General features: G+C 34.7%; 1 protein-coding gene across 1 annotated transcript in view; it reads left to right on the top strand.

Annotated features, from left to right (window-relative positions):
- LOC126637594 (myocyte-specific enhancer factor 2C-like) overlaps positions 1–27,037 on the top strand; it is an 85,157-nt gene that overhangs the window by 29,450 nt on the left and 28,670 nt on the right. The window contains exons 2-3 of the mRNA XM_050310970.1: positions 14,348–14,545; positions 26,718–26,921. Coding sequence (XP_050166927.1) covers positions 14,492–14,545; positions 26,718–26,921 — 258 coding nt within the window. The 5' untranslated portion in view covers positions 14,348–14,491. The remainder of the gene's footprint in view (positions 1–14,347; positions 14,546–26,717; positions 26,922–27,037) is intronic.

The raw sequence follows: 27,037 nt of genomic DNA, 5'->3' as shown, positions 1-27,037 counted from the left end.
GACCCTGGGGCTACAGTGCACAGCTTTACAGTGCATTTTTGGTAGCAAAAAGGACATGCTCCAGAGGATTGTGTTGACAGCAAAGTACATCAGAGAAGCCCACCTCATTCACAGTGAAGGTCTGTCTTTTAAAACAGCACTAAAACAAAATAGTGGTTGTGTTTTGACAATGGTCGTAACGATTTACAGGAAAAGAGACAGAGCTGTAAATGGTGCTATATTACCTGGATCTCCCTAAGCTCTAACTCCAAACCTGGAGCAAATACTGTAACTAGGGGCTTTTTCCATTGTAGCTTTTTAAAATACAGTATCCATTGTCCATGTAAACATTCAGACACCCAGGCTGACACTTCTTTTTAAAATGCAGTATTCTGATTTGTGACAGCTGCATTGGATCGTTAATCATATATTATCTTTATGGGAGCCTTTTTCTAACATATGTTAATTGGCTGTTTTCTGTGACAAATTATGAGCTCTTACTTTGATGAGGTTCAATTGCAATCATGTTGGAGTTGAGTATGTAGAGTTTCCAGCCCCCACCAGCTCCTTAAACCACTACAAACATCTGCACGTCACTGCAGTGCTGAGTAATAGCAGGATTTGGGTTGATCTGATCTCTGTGCAGAGTTTTTTCCGCAGGATATTTTCAGCTCTTTGCACTAAATCTGTTACAGGGTTTGCTGTTTTTAGCAAAAGAGATAAAATTAACATCTTGTATGGGTTTATTAGAATACAATGAGAAATAATTAGTAGTATGGTATACCGAAGTCTTTTTTAATATTCAGGCATTTCAATGTCTAATTAGAAATTCTCTTTCAACTGTTATTGCATGTTAACATTCAAATTTACTGGTGTCACGTAGCATTTCCGGAAGCAGAGATGCTACCTGCTTTTTGAAGTCAATATTTTTCTTTAATTCTTAAATATAACATTTAAAAGTACTTTAACAAAATTATTTTATTTCCAAAGTGATTGGCATCACTTTAAATTTTTAAATTTTTACTGAAAAAAAGTACTTTTCCCAGTTCTACAGAAAATTTTCTAATTATGTTTTACATAGACTTGCACATCTTCCTGTTAGTAAAGAAAATTGTGTACTGAAAGTTAGTGTCTTTCTGTCTTTTTTGTATTTAGGGAAAGTCATGCTTACAGTTGTTCAGTATGTAAATCAGGGAAATGGAGAAAAAAAAATCACCACAATGGAAGCAATGTTGCTGCTTTTTTACTTGGTAATTAGTCTTTTGATAATACTTGTGTATCAAAATAATGTGAATCATTATTTTATATAATGATTCGTTAGAAATACTGAGGCTGAAATTGTGTGCTGTATTTTAATATGTTTTTACTCAAAGCTGTACTTAGGGTGAATGCGCAGAAAAAAAGAATTTTATATATTTTAATATTGAGAGAGCAGTCTGGTCATAAAACTGTGTCAAACAGTATCAATTACATTGCAATTAATTTAGCAGAACACCACTCAGATCAGCTTTGACCTAAACCAAATGGCAGTAGATAAATCTGTCCCCTTTGTTCTTCAGAGAAAAGATGAGGGTTAAGTTTCCAGACAGGTGTTAGAGTTTAGAATAAGAAGAGCCAGATGTGTATGGATGCTACTTCAGTCTCATGAGGGTGGTTTTAATTCAGCTATTTCCCTGGAGTACCACACAATCAGTGAGTTCCAAATCCTGGGGCTACCTGCCTTTGCGTGAAATCATGGGAACATTTCTTCACAGAACACTGAACATGTGTGGAAAAATTAGAGCACAAATTAAAGGCAATAAAGGTTAACCTCAGAAGTTACACAAACATCACATTTCTTTGAAATTCTGAAATGGAGAGATGATAACCAAATAGAAGTGCTTACAGAAGAGATGTACTGCTATAAAGAGGACTGTAAGCAGTGTCAAACTCAGACCATGGATATGTTTCTCTAGTCACCACTCATTGAAGGCAGTATTTTATGAGTAAGCATTTGTAGGATATATGCAGCACAGTGAAGAGCATCAAAGTGAGGTGAATGGAGTCAGAGAGCGGTTTCAAACTGATGATTTTGACTGTCTTATCTCCATTTCAGAATGTCACTGAAAGTAAACTGATGCATTGTAGCTTGAATTAGTCTACACAATGGCATTCAGATCTGCTTGCTAAGATGAGCTTAATTGGCTTTAAGAAAATAAAGCAAGGTAAAGGGAGATATACATGTGATAGAGAGGGCTTGGCATTTTATTGGATTTTGAGGCCTATGAGCCATGTGTCTTAATTGGGGCCAGTTGGGATCATTTAATAATTGCTGTCAGAAGATCAAATTTAATTCTCTTTATAAAAAGATCACAGTGGGATAGAGTTAAACAAATTGTCATCTGAGGTTTCAAATGAACTAAGCTTTAATTAGGTTGATTAGGATGCTGTAAGAGAGAGAGGGAAACAGGAAATTGATGACTCTGCTGTGTAGCATGTTGGACCTTATATGACAGTACTGTCAAATATCTTTATTTCGAGAAGATGTACATTAGCATAAAGGATGATAGAGCTAGAACAACATGCATATATAAATACATTAGTATACAAGGTAATTGTAACTTCTGAAATTAGTGACTTTAAATACAGGTATTAATATTTTTATGATCATAATCTTACCCTTAACATTGCTGCACATTTTTAAAGTTGCTACATTATCTTCTTTATTTGTTTACATGCTCACTGATTATGCCAGATGAGAAGTATAGGATATTGACTGAAAGCACTCAGAATTTCTCTCTTGTGTAATAAATATTCCCTGTTCTTAGTTCTCAGAACATTTACATGAGCAAATCTACAGGTTTCTTATCCCTAGGTTTCCAGCAGAGAAACTGAGTAGAAAATGAAGGTGACATGAAAAATTTTTGGCAGAACAGGGAGAAGATCTCCCAACCTTGAATCCAATTCTTTACACTATGCTGCCTGCTACTTTTGCCACACCTGCCTGTTTCTAAGAATATATTTCATCAGAAACCACCTTACATATCAATAGAGCTCGAAAAGTGCCATTTCTGAGAAAACATAATGTACGTTCAAGGCCACAAAAAGATTTAGCTAATGTATCTTTTTATTGATTTTGTTTTTATTTTTTCATCATGCTTTTAAGATAATAATAAACTGAGCAGTGCTGGCAATGATCTGTTTAGAAGAACAAAAGCTCATTCAAGATAGAATGGAGACTATCAAGGAAATTCCACTATATTTTTCCTCTGCAAATTAAGAACATTTTATGTGCCTGTTTTCTTCTGATATTTGTCAAGGATGTTGACTTTTTACATTGGCTACTGACAAATACAGTGTGTCTGTAAATAAATCCAGATGCATGTGCTAATGGAGTGGTTACAGCTGAGGTTCAGTAAGCAGGGTATGATGCTCACTTGTGGCTTTTGTAGTTACAGACGGTGGTAGATACACCTCTGTGGTAAACACCATCCCTTTAAGTAGAAATTTTGCTTTTACGGATCTTGAGGTTAAAGCTGTTAGACTCCAATTCTGTGAAAAATTAGAAGATCAAATCCTCATGTGGAAAGTATGAATTAGTTACCTAGCACAATTTTCGAAAACTGAATGTGAACTATGATGTGGTTGAACAGTACATTAAAGTAGATGAGGCTATTTATGTCTTTGTAACTAATGCAGATACAAAGCCGCAGTTCTTTTAGCTCTTTGTCATATCACAGCATAACTCCTCAGTGTGCTGTATATTTTAGATTTCTCCCTTTTCTCTCTTTCTCTCTCTTCATGTGAATATTGTTAACAGAAATATATCTATTGCTTGCCTGTCTGTCCCCCACCAGGGACAACAATAAATTTGTAGAGTATCCCACTAATCCAGAACAACAGAAAACTTCTTCTTGAGCAGATAGCATAAGCCAGTTGTTTCAGGCAATGTTTTTTCTCCCATAATTTTTAACCTTTTTTTTTACATAGCAAATTCCACGCTACCTTTCTTTTCTTTTAAGTAGTCTTATCTGTTTATGCATTTTTTCTGGGTCCAAACCAGTGGGAATTCAGTTTACATCTTCCAGCATAGAGAGAGCCTTCTTATCAAGACGCAGACAGAAGGTAGAAAGTAAATAGCTTCAGAAGTGATTTATGGTGTGCTAACACTAACAGATATGGCCACATACTTTATTTCTTGGTAGTCAGAACCTTCCATTTTTCCAACAGATGCTTTCTCCTGAACATGCAGAATTCCAGACATGAGGCACAAGACAATATATGTGCAAGGTTTATTTCCTATCATGTGGCTTGTAAAAGATATCAAATCTTTGTAGTCATGTTACTTTGCTATACTGCCACTGTACTTTTCTTTTTTTTCTTTTTTTAGAGCAGTTCTATTCTGAATTAATGTGTTACTGTTTAAATTGTGTGTATTTTATATGTTTAAAAGCAGCAACCTGTCCTAATTTATGAGCTTTGCCATTAGAAAGGACACATATTGCACAGAGGTGATTCCTCACCCCTCTGCAGTGAAATGCAGGTACTATTTTTTTTTTTTTTTTATTAACCTTATTATGTACCTGACATACATTTCATCTCCTTTTGTCCTTGGGAAAAAAAAATTATCTGAGTGGGATTGGAAGCATTAACAATGTAGATTTTCAGCTGTCATGGTCATTGGGAAGATTGATATATTTCCCTTGCCTTCTTTTTTTTTTTTCTCCTTCTACTTCCTTCTCCTCATTTTAAGCCTGCAGCTGTCTCTGGGCAAGCAGTTGAGTTCAGGGACTGTCATAGCTTTTATATCATATAGCATTCACACAAAATGAATTAACTGTTAGCAGCTCAGCAGCTCTCCACAATGTTGTGCAGTCTACATTTGAGAAGAACTATATTTAATTCTTGACATTTCTGAGAAGATCAGGAATTAAAACAAAAAGTGTGTTTCTAGAACTGAGTATACCAAAAAAAAAAGAAAAAAAAGAAAAAAAAAAAAAGAGAAGCAGAACATCTCTGTATCTAAGAATTCCCCTTTAAGAAATAAAATACCAGATGAAGGACGTATGGATGTGGGGTTACATTAGAAAACTAATAAAGGTATTTACATGTGAATATTATGTGTTTAGGTCTATGCTGTAGGAAAACCAACATTCTGTTTCTGGGATAGTATAGTTGTAGCTGAGATGGTCTAACACCACAGATAAGAGATGATTTCTAAACAAAGGTAATATATTTAATTTCCAGCTCCTGTAACTGAAATAAAAGGGTGAGTTTGGGGTACATTGAGCCAAAGAATTGTACACCATAAAAGTGATTTAGTTTTTCCAAATTGGTTAGTCTACATGAGGTACTAACTCTGCTTATAAAGTGTGTCTGACTTCTTTTCCAGTAATGGTGGTGAATCTATTCTCATGTTTGTATTACTAAAAAGGAGAAGCTACATAGAAATCAGTGCCATTCTCTACATTTTAGGTGATGTCTACCTGAGATTTATTCCATCTTTGGTGAGTCAGTGATGGGCTTAGGTGACTGGTTGCATCATATAATATCTAATAGTGGAAAATAAATAAATAAATACCTGAGTCATTATAATCAAATTTTTCAAGGCTGAATAAGTGTTATCTTATTATTTGAGGAATTTTCATGGCTCAGGGACACCTACATGAATCCTCTCATTTTTAATTACTTCATTTTTCTGATAGGAAGTTGAACGACGTTAAAGGACATGCTTAAGAGACTTTGTCCCTTTTAGGCTTTTTGAATTGAGCCAATATCAGAGTTGTTGCCATTAGGGCAGGGAAACTGATAAGTGACACAAATATTTCCGTAATACTTTTTGTTTACAAAGTTTTATTATATCTCTAAATGCAGCAAGATGTCCATTATCAGGTATTAATGTTTGAGTTCCCTATCCCATCAGCCATTATTCCAAAGCCTGTGTGAATTTTATTTCCAAGCTCTACTCTTTGTATTTTCTATAACTGATCTCACTCCCAATATCTCAAAATTTTCACCTTCTCCTTATCATCACAAATCACAAACTCCTAAAAGATAATTCTTTTCTTTATTTTTTTCAAGTATTCAAGACTATAGGAGCACAGAAGTTATGCTTACCAGCAGTAATCCTATTCCTTTTATCTCCTTCATCTTCCATCCATTACTCAAATTTATCTTAAAATACCAACACCATGAGCCACACTTCCCATCCAGTAAAAATGTTTTACCACCTTAACATATTTATTTAGTTTTCCTGCCAGGATATTTCCCATCACTAACCTGAAATGGTTTCACTTTCATTCAAGCCTTACCTTGACAATTTTTGTCACTTTGGTTATGTTGGAAAGGATTCCTTTTATTAACCCCTTCACAATATTTCTATGGAGTCTATTCTCTGGTAGAGGTACATATTTTCTTTTAGTGAGGGACTTATTCACATCTCAGTTTTTGTTAATTTCTACACCTATGTTCCCAGTTTTAAGGTATCTTCATCCTTGTTGTTTCCCTATTCTACTTCCTTAAATGATCCCTCCTAATTTTCAGCTTAGTGTTTGAACCAAATACACTGCTCACTAATTTATTTGGTCAGTAGTTTAAAGACAGGTTGGTTTGTCCTGTTTATTCATACCACAAAAATTCTGTTTCTAAAAGCTTTCTCTTTTCTGTAAAAACTTCCTGAAATGATTCATTTGCAAATGTTCAAGACATCCATTTTCAAAATATGTTTATGAGGTTTCTACAATCCAAGTCTTTTTTCCTCCTCACAGGGATGAAGTGGTGGTGCAGCACAAACCTGGAATAGGAGAACTCAGCTGCATTGCTAAACATAGATAGGCATGATTACAGTACCCTTTGAGTGAGAAAAGGTAGGATCCTGGATCAGAGTGTATAAAATTTCTCTGGAGCTTCTTGGATGAAGACAAAGGACACCAGGTCTGTGTAGATATCAACAAGTCCACCTGTTTATCCAAAATTTAATTCTCTTCTCCATCCACTCCATCTATTGCTTCGAGACTCATCACTGACCATAGTTCAGACACCACTCCAGCTCCTTTGTCTAAGTGCATGTACCAAGCTTCCTTGCATTTCTTCAATTCATCGAATTTTAAACAGAAAGTAATCAAAAATCTGGTACAAAAGGATCCTTCTGAGAATCAATCCATACTTTTTTCGGTAGAGGACAATCTAAAATTGTCTGTTACTGATACCAGCATTGCCAAGCACTTGTGCCCAAGTTGATTTGATATTTGCAGTACCTAGCTTCTTCCAATAATACCTGGAATTATCCCCTGATTCCTAAAAGCCATTTTGGGATTTAAGTTCCTCACCACAGACTTCCTCACATACATGCATTAGTAACAAATTTATACATCTAGGTCTCACCACCATCAGAGGCTGCTTTCATGTGATGCAATGACTCAATTCTAGAGATCCTAGACTTTTTCTGTAATAAGCCAACACTGTCCAAAGTCCTTTGTATTTGTGTATAAGACAGCTCCCAAACTGTAAGCATACTTGCATGCCTGGTGTGCAAGATGTCTTTAAATACAGGTAGACCCAGATCAGAGTAGCTCTAAGACACCTTTTCAACTCACAAGGTGCTAAATCTTACCCAGTTGACTACTGAATTTCTTCCTCTTCTCCAGCTCAGTAAATGACAGAATGAATTTGTAAAACCTTTCCTGATATTCATTACACATCTATTAACTATAATGAAAACCAATCAAATTATTATCTCAAAACTGTCAAGTCTCCTAGCTGGATTTGCCGAGGTCCAATTTTCCTACTGCATTTTCAGACAGGTTCCCATTCCTAAGTACTGTCTCCATTTAAGACCAATTAGGGGATTCAGTTTTCAGTTCTTTATTTTTTTCCCTTTTATTATCAGCTTGTCTAATGGAATAAACTGCTGTGCTTGAGACAGTCTCTGAAGAATGTAATGGATCTTATTCCACATATATATTGGTCAGACTCCCATTATGTCTATCTAGCTGCTACAGCATGAACCAAATCATAAACCTATAAACTTTTTCTTCAAACTATTTACTTTCCAATTTTTTCTTCTGGGTGATAGTAGACATGGGAATACCACCTATTAATCATTGTAGTTTAAAACTGACTCTTCACAGATACATATTTTATCTTAGCATTTCACTTAAAGGTTTTCCTTAAAATATGTGTTAGTCTATGCATTCTTTGCTTTACAAATTAAATACTCTTCTTCATCATGACCATCTTCTTCAAAAATGTTTTAACTTAACCAAGTTTTCCTTTCTTCATCAAGCGTAGCAGGCACATATCTTACTGGGGTGGAGGCAATCAGTTTTCATCTAGATTGCTGTTGGTTTCTTCTTCTTGTGGTGCACAGCTGCAAGGAATGACTCACTATCTGTGGCAAATTCCACAATGAGTTGGAAGGCCTTTGGCCTCCTATCATGGTTTTTTGTCAGGTTTGGTATAACATGCATGTAATATTCAGAAAATCCTCCTTTCACTGTGCTGGGTGGATGCCTCTCAATTTCTTTTTCATATGGGCATGGATCTGCTTAAACTGAGAGGTGGCTACAGACTGGGTATTCAGTGTCTTGATAACTCAGTCTCTTAAAACTCAGAGTATGTGACATAGTGAAGCTGGGTTACTGTTAGGAAGTGCCATCTTCTCCACTATGTCGGCAGTGATGCTTAGTTTGCCCAAAAAACTTTTCAGAGGAACTTTGCAAGACAAGAGCAAGTGAAACTCTTCCACCCATGTTGCACAAGTTCTTGTTCTGTGAGATAACTTGGTACTATTTTTGACTTACAAGCTACAATGACCACAGTTATCTGAAGCATTTTTACAACTAGTCTTCAGAACTTCAAACTGGAAAAAAAAAAATCATAATACTAGAAATTCTCATGATACTTCCAAGGCATACAAATAATAGTATTGATTACAAGTCAGTAACTTGGCTGCAAGAGGAATTTTCTGGGATTCATGGCTATATTTTCATTGTATTGGGAATATGGTAAAATGTAAACATGAAAAGTAAATAAAGTATAACTCTGGAAGTTCAGAGTTAAACACATTCTTCTATCCTTTACACATGAACACATTAACTAACTGGACTATCAGTTGAAATGATCTTACAAATCCAGCAGATGCTTTCAAAATCAGTAGCAAAATTAGTGAAATATGAATTTGGGTCAAAGGATTCTAGTTTTCTCCAAAACCTTTAACTAACAACTTACATATAGGGAATGATTTTGCAGTTAGCAAGTTTATTAACATTTTTCTCCTGCCTTGGTGCAGAACTTCATTGTCCTTGAACTATTCTCCATTATACATTAAATTCATGCCATACATCAAGAATGAGATTAGGTAACTGAAAAAATGATTAAGTTTTAGTAGTTAAAGATTAGAAATATTTTCTTCATGTACAGACTTTTCTTGGTTTGACTTACTGTCTCTCTAGTAGTCTTTAGTACTTCATTTGTTGTAATATATCCATTATGGCTTAAATGTTTGGTTTATATTTCCTATAGCAAAATGCATGATCTCTCGAGAGTTAAATTTAGTAGATTAAAATGAACTCCCTTCCAGTCTTTTCATATGGCAGCCTGTCCATAAGATCAAAACACATAAGTGTAGGTTATGTTTCATTTCCAAATCAGAATGTTGTGGACAGATGTTTGAAAGCTTAAAATGACTCAGATTCATTTGTTGCATGGCTTTCTGCCTGGATAACCATACTGTAGATCATGCCACTGCTGCTTTACTGATGTATTGCCATGATGACAACACGACATTTATAATTTTATCATAAGCTTTCTGTTAATGGTCCAGACTGTGTCTTTTGTAATGACCATGCAGCCAAACCACCATGTGAATGTGAAGAACCACTTCTATCTTTAATGTCAGCTGATCTCAGTCAGATAACATGATAGATTATCATTATTTTCGCCCTTTTCTGCATTTCCTTCAACTATATCCAGCTCAAGGTGACAGACTCAAAATTAGTGATATCTTGAATTGCTATAGTATGCTCTGTTTTTTCTTCACTATGTAGCTGTCTTTGTCTGTGTGTGGAACATAGTCAACCAGGGTTTTTACAGAAAACGTTTGAGTGACCATTTTATTTGAATATGGGCTCCCCACTGTCAATTTATGTTACAGTTTTTGCAGCTGATTTTTCATCAGAAAAGTAGCCGGTGTGTTTTACTTACTTCATTCACATTTTTTATTTAGACAATGATTCAAAACTCATTTGAGAAAACAGGCTTGCATAAAAAGATTTCATACACTTTAAAACTTACTTTTATAACATCAAGAAAAGAATGGTGAGAGAAGAGGGACATTTTTTTTTTTGCTTCCTTATATCAGGATAATTTAAAAAAATATTTTTTCTCAGTTTTAACCTAGTTAATCCATTCAAAATGCGAGCTGCTTAATGGAACAGGGACATCTTTATGACAAGTTTGTTTCTTTTGTAAAGCAACCATGAAAATGTTACACTGTAGCACATTTTAACTTTGTTTTTCTCTGTCTGCCTTCTTGTTTATAAGTTAAATACTTTTCCTGTCTTGTTTTGATACTTCTTCTTGCCCCTGGTGTAATTGCTCAAAGGACTCTCTGTCTGGGGTTTGCAGCAGAGCAGATTCAGACAGTTCTGCTTGGAGAAGGAAGTGGAGAGTTTTGGTTCCCATTTTGCACTTCTGGAACAGTTTAGGGAAGGAAGCACCTTTACACCTTTTATTGTTCGTGGTTGCTGACATCATATCCTTCCCTGACCACTCTGTGCGTGTTTCCTGCCATTCTGTCAAGATTCTTCTGTGTTGCAGAGCAGGGAAAGTGGGTGTGTATGTGTGTGTGTATGTGTGTGTGCCTGTATGTCTGTGTGTGAGTGTTCAAGAGGCAGGACCAGTCAAGTGATCTTCTGCATTTGTCGATTAGCTCTTTGCCCTTCTCAAGGCTCAGATCAATCTTCTGTCAGCTGCCACTGCCTCTGCCAAATCATTTAGTGAACAGAAGCCCGCCAAAAATGAAGTTCCTCTTTTTGTAAGCAGTCTGTTTTATTTATTTTTTTTTTTAATGTTTGGCTTTGCAAAAAGAAAAAATGCAGATGACTATAACACAATAGCATCTAACACTGCGTTTCTTTAAATGCAATTTGTTTGCATGTGACCTTATCATTAAGTTGGAAGGTTTCTTTTATGTGGAGGTACTTCAACAAAGTGCTTTTTAAATTCTCTTGGATGGTGGAAGCCTGCAGTGCTGTTTGAGTTTTGTAGTACATTCAACTTTTCTAGTCAATGTGCTTTACTAGTGTTAGGGAAATAATTTATCAGTTAAGAGGAACTTTAAATAGTAGTGCAATTTTTAACCTGGCAAGAACTTTCAAAAGGTGTTGAGAACACTGGTGAAGACCTAAAGCAACCATGGCAATTTTTTGGTCTCCAGAGGTCTTGACATTCTGTTTGACTTGGAAATTACCAGCCTGTGAATGTTATAGCCCTTGCATGAGATGTCTTGATTTACTTATCTGAATTTCATTGATTAGGAATTAATCCAATTGTTTGTTTAGTATGTATGCTAATGAAATAAATAGAACTATACACGAAAGCATAGTAAGAATAGCACTTGAAGCACTGTCTTGCTGGATATATGTGTGTGTGTGTGTGTGTGTGTGTGTAAAAGAATAAGACAGATATAGGGAATACCAAAATCTTCCCAACTTTTCTCTAGTAGTGGTAAGAATAGCAGAAATTATTTTTTTAAAGGAAATAAATTTGCTACAACAATTGAAAGCTTATATTTGACATTAGAGAAGTAAGCAAAAAGCAAATGGAAGAAAGATTTTTTTCATCCATACAAGAAACAACCCATGGCCTGTTGAAACAAATTTATGTTTCTTTGCAAATTGTGTAGTTTATACATATGACCTAATACAATTTGTCTTCTCCTTCAGGTTCTCTCAGGTTGCATGATAATTAACAATTAAATCATCCTTTGTCCCTTTCAACTTTATTTTGCTGCACATCTCTTTTTTCCACCTAAAATAAAACTAATGTAGTAAAGCCATGAAGAATAAAATTCTGCTCATCAAGTGTTGTGTGAATTGCTTTAGGATAATTTTGTGTAGATCACGGGAATTTTAGGTGTTGTGACTTTAAACTGCTTATAAAAGTTTTTGTTGTTTAAAGGCTGGTCTTAAATGTGGAACTGATAAGTGTGTGGGAGGGATTCAACATATTGCTCCTCCACTATGATTTCTGTGCTTCCTGATAAGATTTTTCTCAGCATTAAGTAATTTTTTTTTCTGAACTCACTAAGCATGAGCATCTTCATCTGCAGAGTAGCTCATCCTCACTAACCACTCACCACTGCTCTAATCTGTCGATCATGACCTTCCACCTTGCAGTGAATAGGAGCTTAGGCAGACATAGTGCTGTAAACCGATAGTGCCACTGGCTTCAGCTGAATGAAAAGAGAGGAAGTTGTTCCATATGCATTTGCTGTGGATTAGTGTATGGGCTTACTGTCACAGAGAAAGCCTGTTAGACTCCTTTGAGTCCTGCATGTGCATGGGAAACACCATTCTAATTTGCTCTTTTTGTTGGAGGTAAGACTATAGGAAAAACAGGAAATAAACCCAGTCCAAGGAAATTTAAAACTGTTTCCAAAAATAGACTGGGTTTGTTTGTCAACACTGAATATCAGATAAGATTGTCTCCTAGCTTTGCTGGGGAAAAAAAGTTTTAAAAATTCATTTGATCAATGTATTACAGATTTTTGAAATTTATTTTGAACTTTTTTTGTTGCAAATATGATCGTGTGCCTTTTTGAGTAGTCAAAAGTTACTGTTTTGAAATACAAAGAACAGCAGCAAAAAAATATTTTTGACCCACACTTTATTATATTACCAATATGAATTGACCCATGTTCCATGTTCTGCATTATGTTAATGATATATAAATATACCTAGAAAATAATATAAAAAGGCATTCATGTGCAGAAATGTAATAACTACTATACCTGAAAATTTGTTTTGCCCCACAGATTAATTGCATCATAATGGCTAGTTAAAAAACTCGGACTGTTTATTTGTTAAATTTTTTTTTCTTAGAGTCATAAAACATGAGCAGCCTAAAGTTTAATGTATATGAAGAAAATCAAGTGACAATTGAAGATCAGGAGAGAGGTTTAGCTTTTCTACCTCAGTAGCTTTGAATCAGAGCCAAATAATGGAATAAATGGCCAAGACATCGGCTTAGTGCTACGTAACATATTGTGAGAATTTATCAGATTGGCTGGCGGACTTAGAATAAATAAGGAAACACCAGCTCCTGTTTTAAAATTACCAAATTTTCATTTCCAAGGCAATATTTCAAATGCTCTATGAAACTATCAGAAAAATGTTAACAAACATTTAAATTAGTATTGTTCGGATTTTTTTTCCTCTTCTGTAATTCTGTACTGTTTTGTTCAAAATACATAGACCTAAAAATATTGCAAAGTAAGATTATAAAGGGGGAAAAATGTGTCTTTAACTGTATACTAGACTAACTCATTTCTGTATTTTCTTCTATTTCCATCTAGTCTTTTATTCCTAAAAGCACTTTGGATATGACAGAAATTAACTGTCCTTAGCTCAGTGAGAGAGCTAGTATTGTAAAGATCAATGCATTACTAAAACAGTAAAAATATTTTTCAGAACATTCTTAAATTATCATCTGTCTCTATTATTCCATTTTTAAAAGGAAAGATGTGTTTGCTGATTATAAATCCTCCATCAGAACATTTTAGAACTTACACTGAGATGAAATGAGGGGAAAATATACTAGTGTTTTCTTCAAGTGTCTTAAATAATACTTTCATTAATCCATATTCTTAAAGAATAAGGTTACAAATTTTGGATTTAAAGTAGCTGACATCTCTTATATATCAAGTAACACTTTAATAAAGGTCCATCATATTTGCATAATGAGGGACATTATCACCTCTGCTGTCAAAACACAAGATTGTTTTCCCTTCTGAAATGAATTAGCTGGCCTACTTTGCATACATAGGTACGGAAAGGTTCATTAACTCTCTGATTTAGGTAATTTTTCATATTAGATCTGTGATTGATATTTAAAATTAGAGGCACCTAATTCTGTTAAAATTTTCACAATGTATATTTCAGCCCTTTTCTTCACTTCTTGTTATATTGGTGGTTTGGTTTTTTTTTAAAAAGAAGCCTTTGAATTAAATTATTATTTCTCCATGCATTACTTATTTTATAGGTGCAGTAAATTTTTATTATAATTTACTTTTGAAATAAATTTTAATGTGGATGTTTGGGCAGCTCCATGCTAACTTTCATCTGGTTATCAATTTCGTAATAACATTTGATTTCCTTTCTGTGTTTAGCAGGGACGGATGCAGGGGACTGTGAACTGAGTAGTGCAAGTGCTGAAGAAAGAGGTTTGTTTTGAGGAAACAGGAAAGAGGAAGAAAAGAGAAGGGAAAAATACGTAATTTTAAGGAAGAAGGAGAGGAAAAAAAACGGGGACTATGGGGAGAAAAAAGATTCAGATTACAAGGATTATGGATGAACGTAACAGACAGGTGAGTTGCAAACATACCGCGTTTGAACATCATATTATATTTATAAGGTGACATTATCAAAAGTGATGAAAAGTTGATCATTTTGTGTGCCTATGCATATACCTACATATATGTATATATATACACAGTGTATCTAAGGCTATCAAAGAAAAAAAACTTTTATAAATGACCAGAAACCTCACAGACAGTGTTTTCAAGTTTAGTAACATACATAGTTAGGAATTTATTACTTCCGGCCTTGATTCTACAAAGTCTGATATTTATGCTCTACTTTGGGCCCCCTCACACTTGCTTTGACTTTCAGTCTGGAATACACATTGTTAAGCACATCTGTGAGTTGTTGCAGGATACAGACTGTTTGTACTGTGTTTTGTGAACTGTTATGAGTTATTATAATATGAGGACTTGCATTTAAATCGAGAGATCCCAACTATTTATGTTTCTACACCTTTGCAGTGTTTTTATTTTTACCTCCCTCATATAAAAAAAATTATACCAATTCATAAAAAAATCTCATATTTTCCTGACTGAATTTTAAATAAATTTGGGTAGCCTCACATATTCTAATACCCACATAGAATAATATTAGCATGTTGTAATTATGAAGCCAAGTGACCATCTCTGATGCTAGGTCCAGCAGGACTGGATAACTAATTATTACCTTTGCTTTACATAAAATGGCTGAGTCGCTGTCACATATTATCAACACTTTCTTTACTAGTTAAATTTTGACCATAAATTAGAGAATCTGCTTTCCTGTTTTCACAAAAATAAAATTCAGCAATTGACATCTTTAAATAAAATCAGTGAAAAGCTGCTGCTGTTTACATTTGATGTAAACGGATAGATGTTTTGTTGAAACTGGAGATTCACAATTGTTGAGAAACTCTATATATAATTATTTGACACTATGACTAATGTTCTTCATACACCTGACTGCAATTTAGGAATAATATTCAGTAGCTGATTTTAAGGGCTTGATACTTAATATAGTGATTCTGTTCATTCGATGTATAAATTTCTTTGTATATTCAGGTTGTTTTTTTAAGACATTTGGAGGATTTTATAAATCCATAAAAAACTCAGCCTAGGCATGACAACAAATTATATTCAATAAACATGCTTTCCAAGATTTTTTTAAATTTTGTAGTGTTAGTAGTCACTAGTGTTCTGCATGGGAAAAAATCATATATAAAAGCAAAATGATACATTTTGTGTTTTCCCTAAAGGTTACCTGTTCCTGTGGGACAAGTCAAAAAGCAGTAATTTTAGCAATATAAAACTATCACCATGTTTATTTTAATTGGCTGATAGCTTGGAGTTTCAATTGGATTTGAAATATTGAATTGAATTTATCATTGAATGTTAAATCACTAGCTGTTTGAAACTTGCCCATGCTACCCTGGTTTCTTTTTGAAGGGAACCTGAAATGTTTTGTAAATGGTACTACAAAATTTTGCCATTAGTAACATTAGTTCATACAACAGCTTCAGCGTCAACTTGCATACTTAAATACAGCATTTACAGAGACCCTAGCCCCACTTTTGCCAGAGATATCTTACTAAAGATAATTTACATTTTAAAAGGAAGACAACTAGTCTTTCAAGTCATGCAGAGTAGAATTTCAAGAATTCCATCACCAGCTTTCAGAACTAATAATAATGAATAAAACTGTAACACTAGAGAAATAAAAATTGTAGTGATAGTGCAGAAAGTGTTTATCTGCTAGCATTTCACAGTCTCATAGAATTATAGAATAGTTTGGATTGGAAGGGACCTTAAAGATCTTGTAGTTACAACCCCTCTGCCATGGACAGGGACAACTTCCGCTAGACCAGGTTGCTCAAAGCCCCATCTAGCCTGACCTTGAACACCTCGAGGGATGGGACATCCAGCTTCTCTGGGCAAGCTGTTCCAGTGCCTCACCATCGTCACAATAAACATTTTCTTCCTAATATTTGATGTAAACCTATTCTCTTTTGAGTCCATTTCCCCTTGTCCTGTCACTCCATGCTCTTGTAAACAGTCCCTCTCCATCTTTCTTGTAAGCTCCCTTCAGGTACTGAAAAGCTGTGCTTAGGTCACCCCAAGCCTTCTGTTTTCCAGGTTGAATCAAATTCAATATTTGCTAAGATCTATGATGTTGATCAGCCACTGTGAGGCTAGATGTATAGATTTACATTGTGCTCCACATAGTAAGACTGGCTTGATTTTCTTTCTTATTTCTACTAATATATTGTATTGTATAATTTTAAAAGTGTTTTACTGGTTTTATCCTCTTTGCATTTAGTGCCCTGATTTAGAGCTCAGTGAAGCCAGTGAAAAGATTTCCATTGATTCACTTGGACTTTTTAATTGTGACTCTATATATATATATGATTAAATACAACTGGATTTTCAATAATAGATGATTGATCTTTTAACCATTTGTATGAGATGTACTCTTTCACAAGCCTCACTGGTTCTTAAAATATAATGAATCCCATGAGATATTGCTGCTTCAGCATAGCAGCATCAGCTTGTTTTCTAACTTGAATACTTCCAGTAATCTTAAAAGATTAATTTGTTTATATTCATATATTGTCTTTTTATTTGATTGTATCAATATATACAGAAAAAAGATTAAAAGGTTGCACTGGAAAGAAAAAAAAGGTTAAAAGTTTTCAATTAATACAACTAAGATACCAGCTCAAGCACAGTTCCACAAAGCCTATTTGTAGCTCCATTTACAGGTGGAGAATTTTTCTTTCTTCCTCATGAAAACGTGTTTGCAAGAATGGCAGCAAATCAGTTGACTTGAAACTGCCTTAGTGTTGCTTATATTCAATACAGTGTGGTTTCACAACACAAGGTTTGTTAGATGGGAATATGATATACCTGGATGGTGCATCCTCAGCTGTTCTGAAGCACGTAAATTCTCTCCAGGACAGCACATGCAGGGAAAAGTATATGGAACACATATCAAATGAACAGATACAGCAATAGTTTAACTATTCTCTCCCAGTGCAAAGGTGAATCTATTTGGAAAGCAGAATTTTTTAAAAAGGTTTTCAGTTGTTACCAAGACCTGGGGAAGGTGGCTTCTGTCCTTGCTTTTCCACTCACTTACCTATTGTCCTGACTAGCTATCTGCATCAACCATTAAATTGTGTACTTATCCTGTCAGTATATCAGCTGTTTTCTTCCACACTACTTTCTACTATAGTAGGAGACTCCCCTGCTGTTCATTGTGGTTGTATGACTGGATTGGGAAGGACAAAGCTAGTGCTGACCTCTCTTCAAGAGGATTTCTTCTGAGGAAATCTAGTTGGTTGGATTTGTGTACTTTAGTGGCCATACTGTAATAAATGTAAGTCGAAACTGTCCCAAGTCAGATATCTGGCTGCAAATCTCAGAGAAATGTGCAGTATGGGGATACAATCTGCACTTTTCCAAAAACTATTTGAAACTTTGACATTTTGGGAAAGTCGAAGGGAAACTACTGCAACCTAGTCATTAGAGACCTGGTCCTTTTACCCTGGCCTGCATAAGAGCTCTGTCATTTACTTCAGTGATTGTAGAATTCAGGCTTTTAACTAGGAGGAGCCATTAATTAAATGTTGTTTCATGTGGGCTGCAAGTTGGCAGTATTTTTCTAGCCCTCGTAATTACCCTCTGGTGGCAAGGGTGGCAAGAATGTTTGAATCTTCTATAAGTGATCACAAATATGCTTTGGTTGTGAAAGTTTAGAAAAGCCAATCTGAAACATTCCCCTTCACTCTACTTTTTGCGATGGATAAAAGGAAAATGAATAATTGCCAGAGCTAGAGGAAGTGTGTATTTATTTGTGTAGTTTAATTACCACCATGATATTAAATGGGAATGAAAACTCCCAAGAGAATCCTGTTATAAGCAGCCAATGTGACTAGCAGCTTTCTTTTTATTCTTGTGACACTGGATAATAAAGTCTTCATAAATGTGGAATAAATCCCTAGTAATATTGTTCAGGCTCATGAGATTGTGTTAGCCTTGTCAACAGCCCATTCAAGCAGACTATGACTGCTTTCATGGTATGAATTACACCACCAATTGGATCAATAGCCAAAACTATTAGTGTTGACATCTGATGGTAGAAGTTCCCGATTGCTACAAGTTCTTTCTGCAGAAATTTCAATCAAGCAGATTGGAGAATGCTTCTGTGAAGACTTCTAGGTTGGTTAAAAAAAAATTAAAAAATTAGAAAAGTCATTTGGAAAAATGTGTGAACTTCATTTTCCTTTGGTTTATTATTTGAAAGAAATAATATAACTACTTTTATTATGGTCAACAAGTGAAGGAAAAATTGCATTCATCTGTCTCAGAAAAGTCCTTGTATTTTTTCTGGTTTTAATCTGTTAATTAATTCTGGTTTTAATTTTAAGTTTAATTAATTCTGTTTTTAAAAGTTTGTAATATTTTGTTGTTTTAACAAGAGCCTTTTGTGGTTCTGCTTTAGACTAGGATCATCTGAAACCCTCTTTGCAGCCATCCAGGCAGGGCTGTCCAGACCTAAAATAAATAGTTGTAATGACGTAAATGATATTGTATTACTGTTAAACAAGGTCACTAACAAAATATCTCATTAAATCCATGGTCTGTGAGCTAAATCCAGAGGTACATTGACCCAGGAATGAGGGCATATTGACTTGATAATATTCTGGAAAACCCTCTTGCTTTTAATACCCCTTTTTTTTTCAGTTAGTATTAAGAAATATGAGGTCTCACCATTCTTTGTCCCTCTGATCATCTTGCTCATTAGTTCTGCATTTTTTTCCTTTTTGTGAAAGTTTACAATTAAAACTGAATTGACCTGACTAATTATTCTGCACACCGTTCAAAACGCTTCTTTCAATTTTGTAATGAGCAGCTGGGACCTTGTTATTAAATACCATAAGAATTGTGCACTTTAAGGTGCCTAAACAGTGGTACACCCTTTTTCAAGTATCATGTCTGTGTCATTCAGTGGGGTATAACAGTAAGAAACACTTGCTGTTTAACTTTTTCATGTACAGACTTTTTACCACTCTGTAAAGCTCTAAACCAAGACTTACTGAAGTTATCAGCTCAATAGAGAACAAATCAAAGCAGATAAGTAAAGTGAGGTTATGGTGCAGTGGAAGAATATCCTAGAGGGAAATGACCATTTGCAGGAAGACCTAGATTTGTTCTACTGACTTCGATACCTAATGCTGCTAGTTTCAAAATTAATTTCAGCCTCATGTATCTATTTATATCTGTGTTTCGGTTTTATTTGAAAGGAAAGGGTAAAAGACTATCGACTAAATCAGAAGCTCCCCTGTAGAAAGAGTGATGAACCTTGAGTATTACTGCTTACGTGAGGGCAAGTTAGACAGAAAACTTTTTTTCCAACTATTTCCTTATATTTTCAGTGTTCCCTCATGGGGTGACTTATTTTTATCCAATATATGAGATTTTATTTTTTCCCCCTGGGCAAATGTTATCATATGAAAGCATAACTGCTTGACTGTGCAACTAAGCATAATTTTGTTCAGTGAACCTTTGTCTTAAACATCACATACTTTTTATCTTTCACATATTTTAATTCATTCCCTTGCTTATATTAAATTACACAGAGACATATGCTTGGAATGTAACATTAAGGTTAGGCCTTGGCCCTAGTTTTCACAGGTAAAGTTATGTTTCTGTAAGCAAAGAATTACACCCCGGGTTTTCATGACTCCTAATTTGTAGTGATCTGTACAATTCTGGCAGCACTTTTCACGTTAAGCCAGACTATGAGAGAAGTAAAGTTTTAAAAGAGCTGCTGAACTGAATTGTGAATTTCTAGAATGCATTATAGTTAAGGTTAAATGTGCTTGTATTACAAATGTATGTTCTGAGCATAATTTACATTGAATTAGCATAAGGTAAATATTTAGGTCAAATTACTTTTAATTTGAAGTGTGAGCAAGAAGGCTAAGTAAAGTGAGTGCAGTGGTGAATGAGACATCTGCCAGCATAGCAGAGCTGAAAAATAGTGCAGACACAGGCACAGCCTTGCTGTCTTGCAAGGAATGGTTTGGAAAGCCCTGGGGAAGAAAGAACTGGAGGTGGGAAGCAGAACTGAAGCCATTGTGGAGAGGAAGAAGTTACACTCTTCCTGTTATGACAGGAAATGCAGACAAATGTGCTTCCTGACCATTTGCTCAGCAGGGAATGAAATATTCTTTGACCTTTACCTTATGAACATTTTAGCAGCACAGAACTAGTAAACATGTTTTTTACAATAAACATCTATTTGTACCTGCCAGAACTGGTGATAGCATACAAAAAAAAAAAAAAAAAAGTCGGATTTCTTTTATATTGTGTTAGCTACTAAGTTTTTGAGATTATGTTTTTTGACTAAAATATGTACATATCTGTAGATCTGTATATAATGAACTTAATCTTATCTCTCTGATTCAGCGAAAGGAAGTAAAGCATCAGAATTTTGACCCTTTGTTTTTAGATCTAAATTTGTAAGTTAAATTGGGAAGCATGTTGATACTGGTTAATCTACTAATTTCTGACTTGGAGTATCATCTGTTAATTAAGAAATCTTTTGATTATCCCTGCTCTCTTTTCTTAAAAGGGAAAAGCTCATAAGAGAGATTCACCATCATGTATTGGATTTGGGCAGACTGAATAGTATCACTATTTTAAGTATTTCATCTGCTATTTATGCACAAAGATTCTAAAAATGTGGTGTAACAAACAAAACCTTCTTTTTTATGAGTTAATCATGAAAATTTTATTTGTTATGGTTGTAGTTTTAGGGCATCCTCTTAGAACTCCTCTTTGTCTGGACTATTCAGCAAGTCATAGCTAAATACACTTGAGGCTTTCCGGGACAATTGTTCTTTCACCAGCATAAATCACTGTTGCCTCATCCCTGTAAGTCATGATGGAGGGTTGTGAGGACATGGAAGCAGTCTGATGAAGGCTCTTCACTGCTCTTTAAAGGGTGCCATTTAATATGGCATGGCCAGCTCTCACATAAAGGAAGGTTTGTCTAGAATGAATCCTACACTGGAACTGTTTCCCAGTCCCATTGAGGGACTGTAAAGATTGTTGCAGCCAGACCTCTTCATGTGATAAACAGAGCTAAGCAAAAATCAAATAAGAGGAAAGGGAAGAAAGAACATGACAAGAGCAGTTGCCTCTCCAGTAGTTACTTGGGGCTTCAGCAGGACAGGTTTGGGTGCCTGTCAATGACATTTCAGTGAAGAGCCTCTTTGATTGCACATGACTTTATTTACAGACATAGCTTCTGTTTGAATTTAGGTAGATTTCTCATGTGGTACCTGGTATTTGTCACATGCATTTTATCTACCATGTCTGCCCTAGTCCCTACATCAGAAATTTAAACATTTGAGAATAAATAAGGACAAACAGAACAATATTTTTTTTGATTGGATAGTGCCACTATCAGATATTTCTGTCCATCAGTGGTCCCTGTTTCTCACTTATTTAATGGCAGGAAATGTATATGGGAAGGACTATGTGCAATTCCCTGTTTCTCTCATTTTCCTATGTCAGCAGCTATATATCTTCAGAATAGGAAGAAGTAAGGAGAGCACTGATACTTTGACATTCTGGACTGAACTGCTTGAAAGATCACAGGACTGCTACTTTGAAAACATAAAATGTTAGCACATATGCTGTGACTGTTAGTGACAAATATGGAGTGATGTTATCGTTCAGCTTCTCATAGTATGTGAGATTTTAGAAAAATTACTAGAAGGACCTGAATTAAACCTAAACTAAACTAATCCCAAACAAACTGTCATTAAAAAAAAAAAAAAAAAAAAAAAAAAAAGACCACATGGTGACTGTTTCTTCACTGATACCTTAACATCTATCAAAAGTATTGTTGTTACAAGTTTAGTTAAATAAAGACTATTACCAGTGGCCAGTATCACCCACAAAGATATATTTAAATTTCAGCAAATAAGAGAATTTGTACTTGCAACTAAGCAACATTACCTTCTAATTTATATAGTTTAACTTGCTAGCAATTAAACAAGAAAGTCTGCTCTGCTCCCTTTAAATGGAGCATATCACAGTGTGTGATACACACTCTTGATTTCAGGCTGTTTACAGCTCCACTTGCAGATATTGCAAAGACTAAACCATGTGAGAGGTGTCTCCATGAAATTGAAGAGCCAGAGTTGAAGTGAAAAAACATCCTTTTAGAACTCCTTCTTTGTCAGTGCCTTTTCTTTAGCACATGGGCTTCACCTTTAGTTAGAATTTCATCCAAAATGCATAAAAAGCTTGATTTATATCAAGGAAGTTAAAAGTTGGCTAGTTCTCCATGGTTTTTTTGTTATCAAGCAGCATCTTGATTAGCTCACAGCATACCGAGTCATCAGAATTAATGTTTCTTCATATACAAAAATGCTGCAAGCTTTAGAAACTTCTTGGTACTACCATCCCTGTTAATAGGGCAATTAAATTTAAAATAAGTAGTGAATAAATAAATAAATAAATAAATAAAACCATAGGTCTAAGACGAATGTAGTAGATTAGTGGGTTTTCAGCTAATACAAAGGGATGGACTTCAGGTATTTTTGTAGGTTTCAGAAATAATCGTGGTACTTTCCACACCCTCCTCCTTTTGCAATACATATAAAACTATGCATAAAAGCACCTCATACCAGTTTTTAGAAATTGTGTCATTGTTTAAAACCCAGTGCTTTATATACGTGGGCTTAAAAAGGTTTTAAAGATCACTGAATGTTGGCCTTTTATTTGTTCCACTTTGTCCCTCCGCTCCATTTTCATTTTTTCCGATTCTCACACTATTAGAAAATGTTATACCTCAAAAAGAGAAGGACTTCCCAAAATGCCCATACTTCTAAAGAGAAGTAAATTTGTGAACCACATAGTGATTTGATTCTTGCTGCTGAAAAAACCTTAAATATTAAAGAGATATTGAAACGTAGGCATTTTTTTGATGCCTTTTTTAAAATATGTTGATGAATTGTGTCATTGTATGTGTGTTTTCTTTCAGTGTCACTGGTGTTCTTTATGTCAAATGACAAAGTAACATTGTCAACTGTTATATGATGCTATCAAGACAGAACTTTGAACACAATATATAATAACTAGACTATGTAAACACTTGAACTTTTTGGTACTGTAGCTACAGCTTGTATTCATGCCGATGTGTGTATCTTGTTCATTCTTAGCACTAAGTCAGTTCAAGTGTAATCAGAGCTTTTTAAGTGTAGGCTGCACGCAGCCTTCCAACTGTACTAAACAGAAGAGACATTTTAAATAATTTATGCTAATTTTTACCACTCAGGATAACTTGTGCAATACTAGAATATTGTTAACTTAGACAATATTTATTAGTTACTTTTTTTGTGGGGGTGTATATTTAACATAGCAAATGGTGAACAAATTCATAGCCAAAAAATTTAAGTAATAAACATACTTTTTACTTGTATGGCTCACAAAAATATTTTAGCATATGGTATATTCATCTTTGTTATGTAGCCACGTAGAAGAATATATCCAAATGGCTTGAAGAGTATTCTTAATCTCTTCTGAAGTTACTGACCTGACCTATCACTATATATTCAAAAATACAAGTTCATCTCTAATATAAACTGGTGTAAAAGCATAATAATTTATATATATATATATATATATATATATATAAAGATAAACCACTATGAATGGCACATTTAAAAATTAGTATTCCACATCACTACAGAAACAGTAATAGATACAATTGTTTTAAATGCATTTATCAGCAGTTAGTGAAAGCGTTAGCTGGTAGATTTTGAAAATATTAGAAAAAATCAAGGAGTTAAAACCAAATCAAATTCAGAGCAATGAAGATTATTTATTAAAGAAAGAGAAAAGAAAGATCAGCTGATTTATTTTTCTCTTTTTTAATTTTGTTTTCACTTTCCAAAAAAAGAACTCTAACCAGCATCATTCTGATGATAAGTATTGTGAAATAAGTATCTGCTCTGCAACAGAGCTGTGTGGTTTTTCAAAATGTTTAGGAGCACCTAACAGTAAACACAAACAGTGGCTTTAAGGATATTTTTGTACTGGTGTGTACTATGATGGTGAAAAGCTATAACATGCTAAATGCAGAGGTTTCTGTGCAACAGATAACCATATTGTACAGTGACATTCCACCTACAGCACTGAGGTCAAAAAGTTGATTGAAGACCATGTTAGATGCAGAAAAATATGTTGAATTAGTAAATTTTATTTTCTGCAAGTTTAGTTATATCTAAAACAAGCATATATATACATATATATATATGTTTCAACAATTGCGTTGCAATTTTCTCTAATCAGAGAAAAGTTTAAAGGAGTATTTTACAGACAAGATATTTTTTTAATGGGTTTGGGGTTTGGTGGTTTGGTTTCTTTTTAGAATTTGATTGAAGTTTTATTACCTATCTCATTATTCGTTCCAAACATCAAAAGCCATGATAGAAAAATTTAGAAAAAACTAACTATTAATTATGCATACTTGAGACCAGTGCTTTGGAAAGTATGTTTTTTACAATGCTTGAATAATTGTATTTAATGCCAATCCATCTTTCTTTTAGCAGTACAGTGACAGAGGCTGAAATGATTGAAATTTACAGTCAGAGGAATAACATTCAGTGTACATTTGGGAGAATAAGTGTTCAGAGTATTGGCACAGAGCCTCATCTTTCTAAGATGGTCTAGCAAGTAGGGATTAGCAATGCTTAAAAGTCACATTTTCCATGGCCTGACATGCCGGGATTTTAAGGTAGTCTGGGGTTGCAGTTAGCATTAACTTGCGCTGGGAGTGTGACAAGATAAAACAGCAACCGTATGAACATGTACAGGCGAATCTTCTTGCCTCAGCATTAAAGTGCAGAGGTGCAACTGCTTATGGATGTACAAGTAATGGCAGCAACAAGTGCAGAATTTGGCAGACCTATAAACTTGGTCGTGTGCCTGTCCTTGACCTATCAAGTACCTTGACTGCTTGCTAAATTTGATTAATTATACGCTTAGCAAAACCGTATTTTTTTCTTAAAAATCCTTGTAGCTGAAAATTATTAGAGAATAAAATATGGGTAAAGAATCACATAGATTTAATGGAAATTGCCCATATGAAGAAACAGAAAGAGATAAATTCAACCATATAATTAAGTTAAACAGCTCTTGGCAGTTTCTTATTTCAAGTCGCATGTCTTACTGGAACTTGTAAGCTAGTGGAGAAAAGAAGAGGGAAAAAATTGTTTGATTTGCAGGTCTTTCATTGTCAAAACAGCCCCCATTGGAAACTATGGTCTTGGACAAAATAGTTATATTTTTCCTACTGCCTAGATTTTGCATGATGTTTGGGCATTCACTGGCATTCTGAGAATTTAGAAGCACATCCCTATTTTTTTCCTGTATAATATGAACTCTTGTACAAAAAAATACCAGTTCATATTTCTAAGCATATAGCTTGAAATGAAATAAAATCTGCTATGTGGTTAGAAAAGACCTTTTTTCAGAGGTCTGACCAGCTGACCAGCTCTTGTTTGTTCTTTGTTCATGCTTTAAAATTCTCATTTCTCACAGGAATGTTTGAATTTTTAACACTTGATATTTCTTCAAAACTATTTTGAGCGTGTTTATATGAACAATGTATCTTTTACACTACTTAAATTCTGTATAAAATTATTTCTTTGCTTTAAATGTAGCAGGAGTTGAGAGGTTTGAAATCAAAGTCAATTGCTATCAAAAGTAAGAATTGACTGCACATGTTCAAACTATTTACAGCTGCTAATCAGAAATGCAGTTTTTAAATACTGATGGGAAAGATGTATGCAGTCTAAAGGGTATCTGAATTTAGAAGTTAGAGAGAGAGATGCAGTATTAACACTTCATAGCACCACTGAATGAAAATGTCTCATTCTCCTTACCTGTACCTCAAGTTTTGTGTAGTGATAATTAGGTATATTTCCTCCCTTATGTAACACACATACACACACATATATATTCTATTTGTAACTGTAATTATATTTATGTGTTTGTCTTCTGAACATGTTCAGCTCAAAGACTACTGCAGTCACACACTATATTTCAGAAAAAAAGGAGAAGGACTACAGAGTGTAACTTGTGGGGTTTTGATGGACTTTTTTTGCTTTTTTTCCAGGTGACCTTTACAAAGAGGAAATTTGGGTTAATGAAGAAGGCTTATGAGCTGAGTGTTCTGTGTGACTGTGAGATTGCTCTGATCATCTTCAACAGCACCAACAAACTGTTCCAGTATGCCAGCACTGATATGGACAAAGTGTTGCTGAAATATACAGAGTACAATGAGCCACATGAGAGTCGAACGAATTCAGATATTGTTGAGGTAAGACTTCATGTATTACTCTGAGATAGAGGTGCTCCAAGCGAGTAGATAAGACCCTCAGGTGACATAGCAGCAGGAGAGCAGAACAGGACACTGGTGTATTGGTTTGCAGTTTC

This window comes from Myiozetetes cayanensis, unplaced genomic scaffold (genome assembly GCF_022539395.1).
Source record: "Myiozetetes cayanensis isolate MyiCay16 unplaced genomic scaffold, myiCay2020 scf150, whole genome shotgun sequence".
Classification (NCBI taxonomy): Eukaryota; Metazoa; Chordata; class Aves; order Passeriformes; family Tyrannidae; genus Myiozetetes; species Myiozetetes cayanensis.
This window is presented reverse-complemented; position numbering and strand designations above follow the sequence as displayed.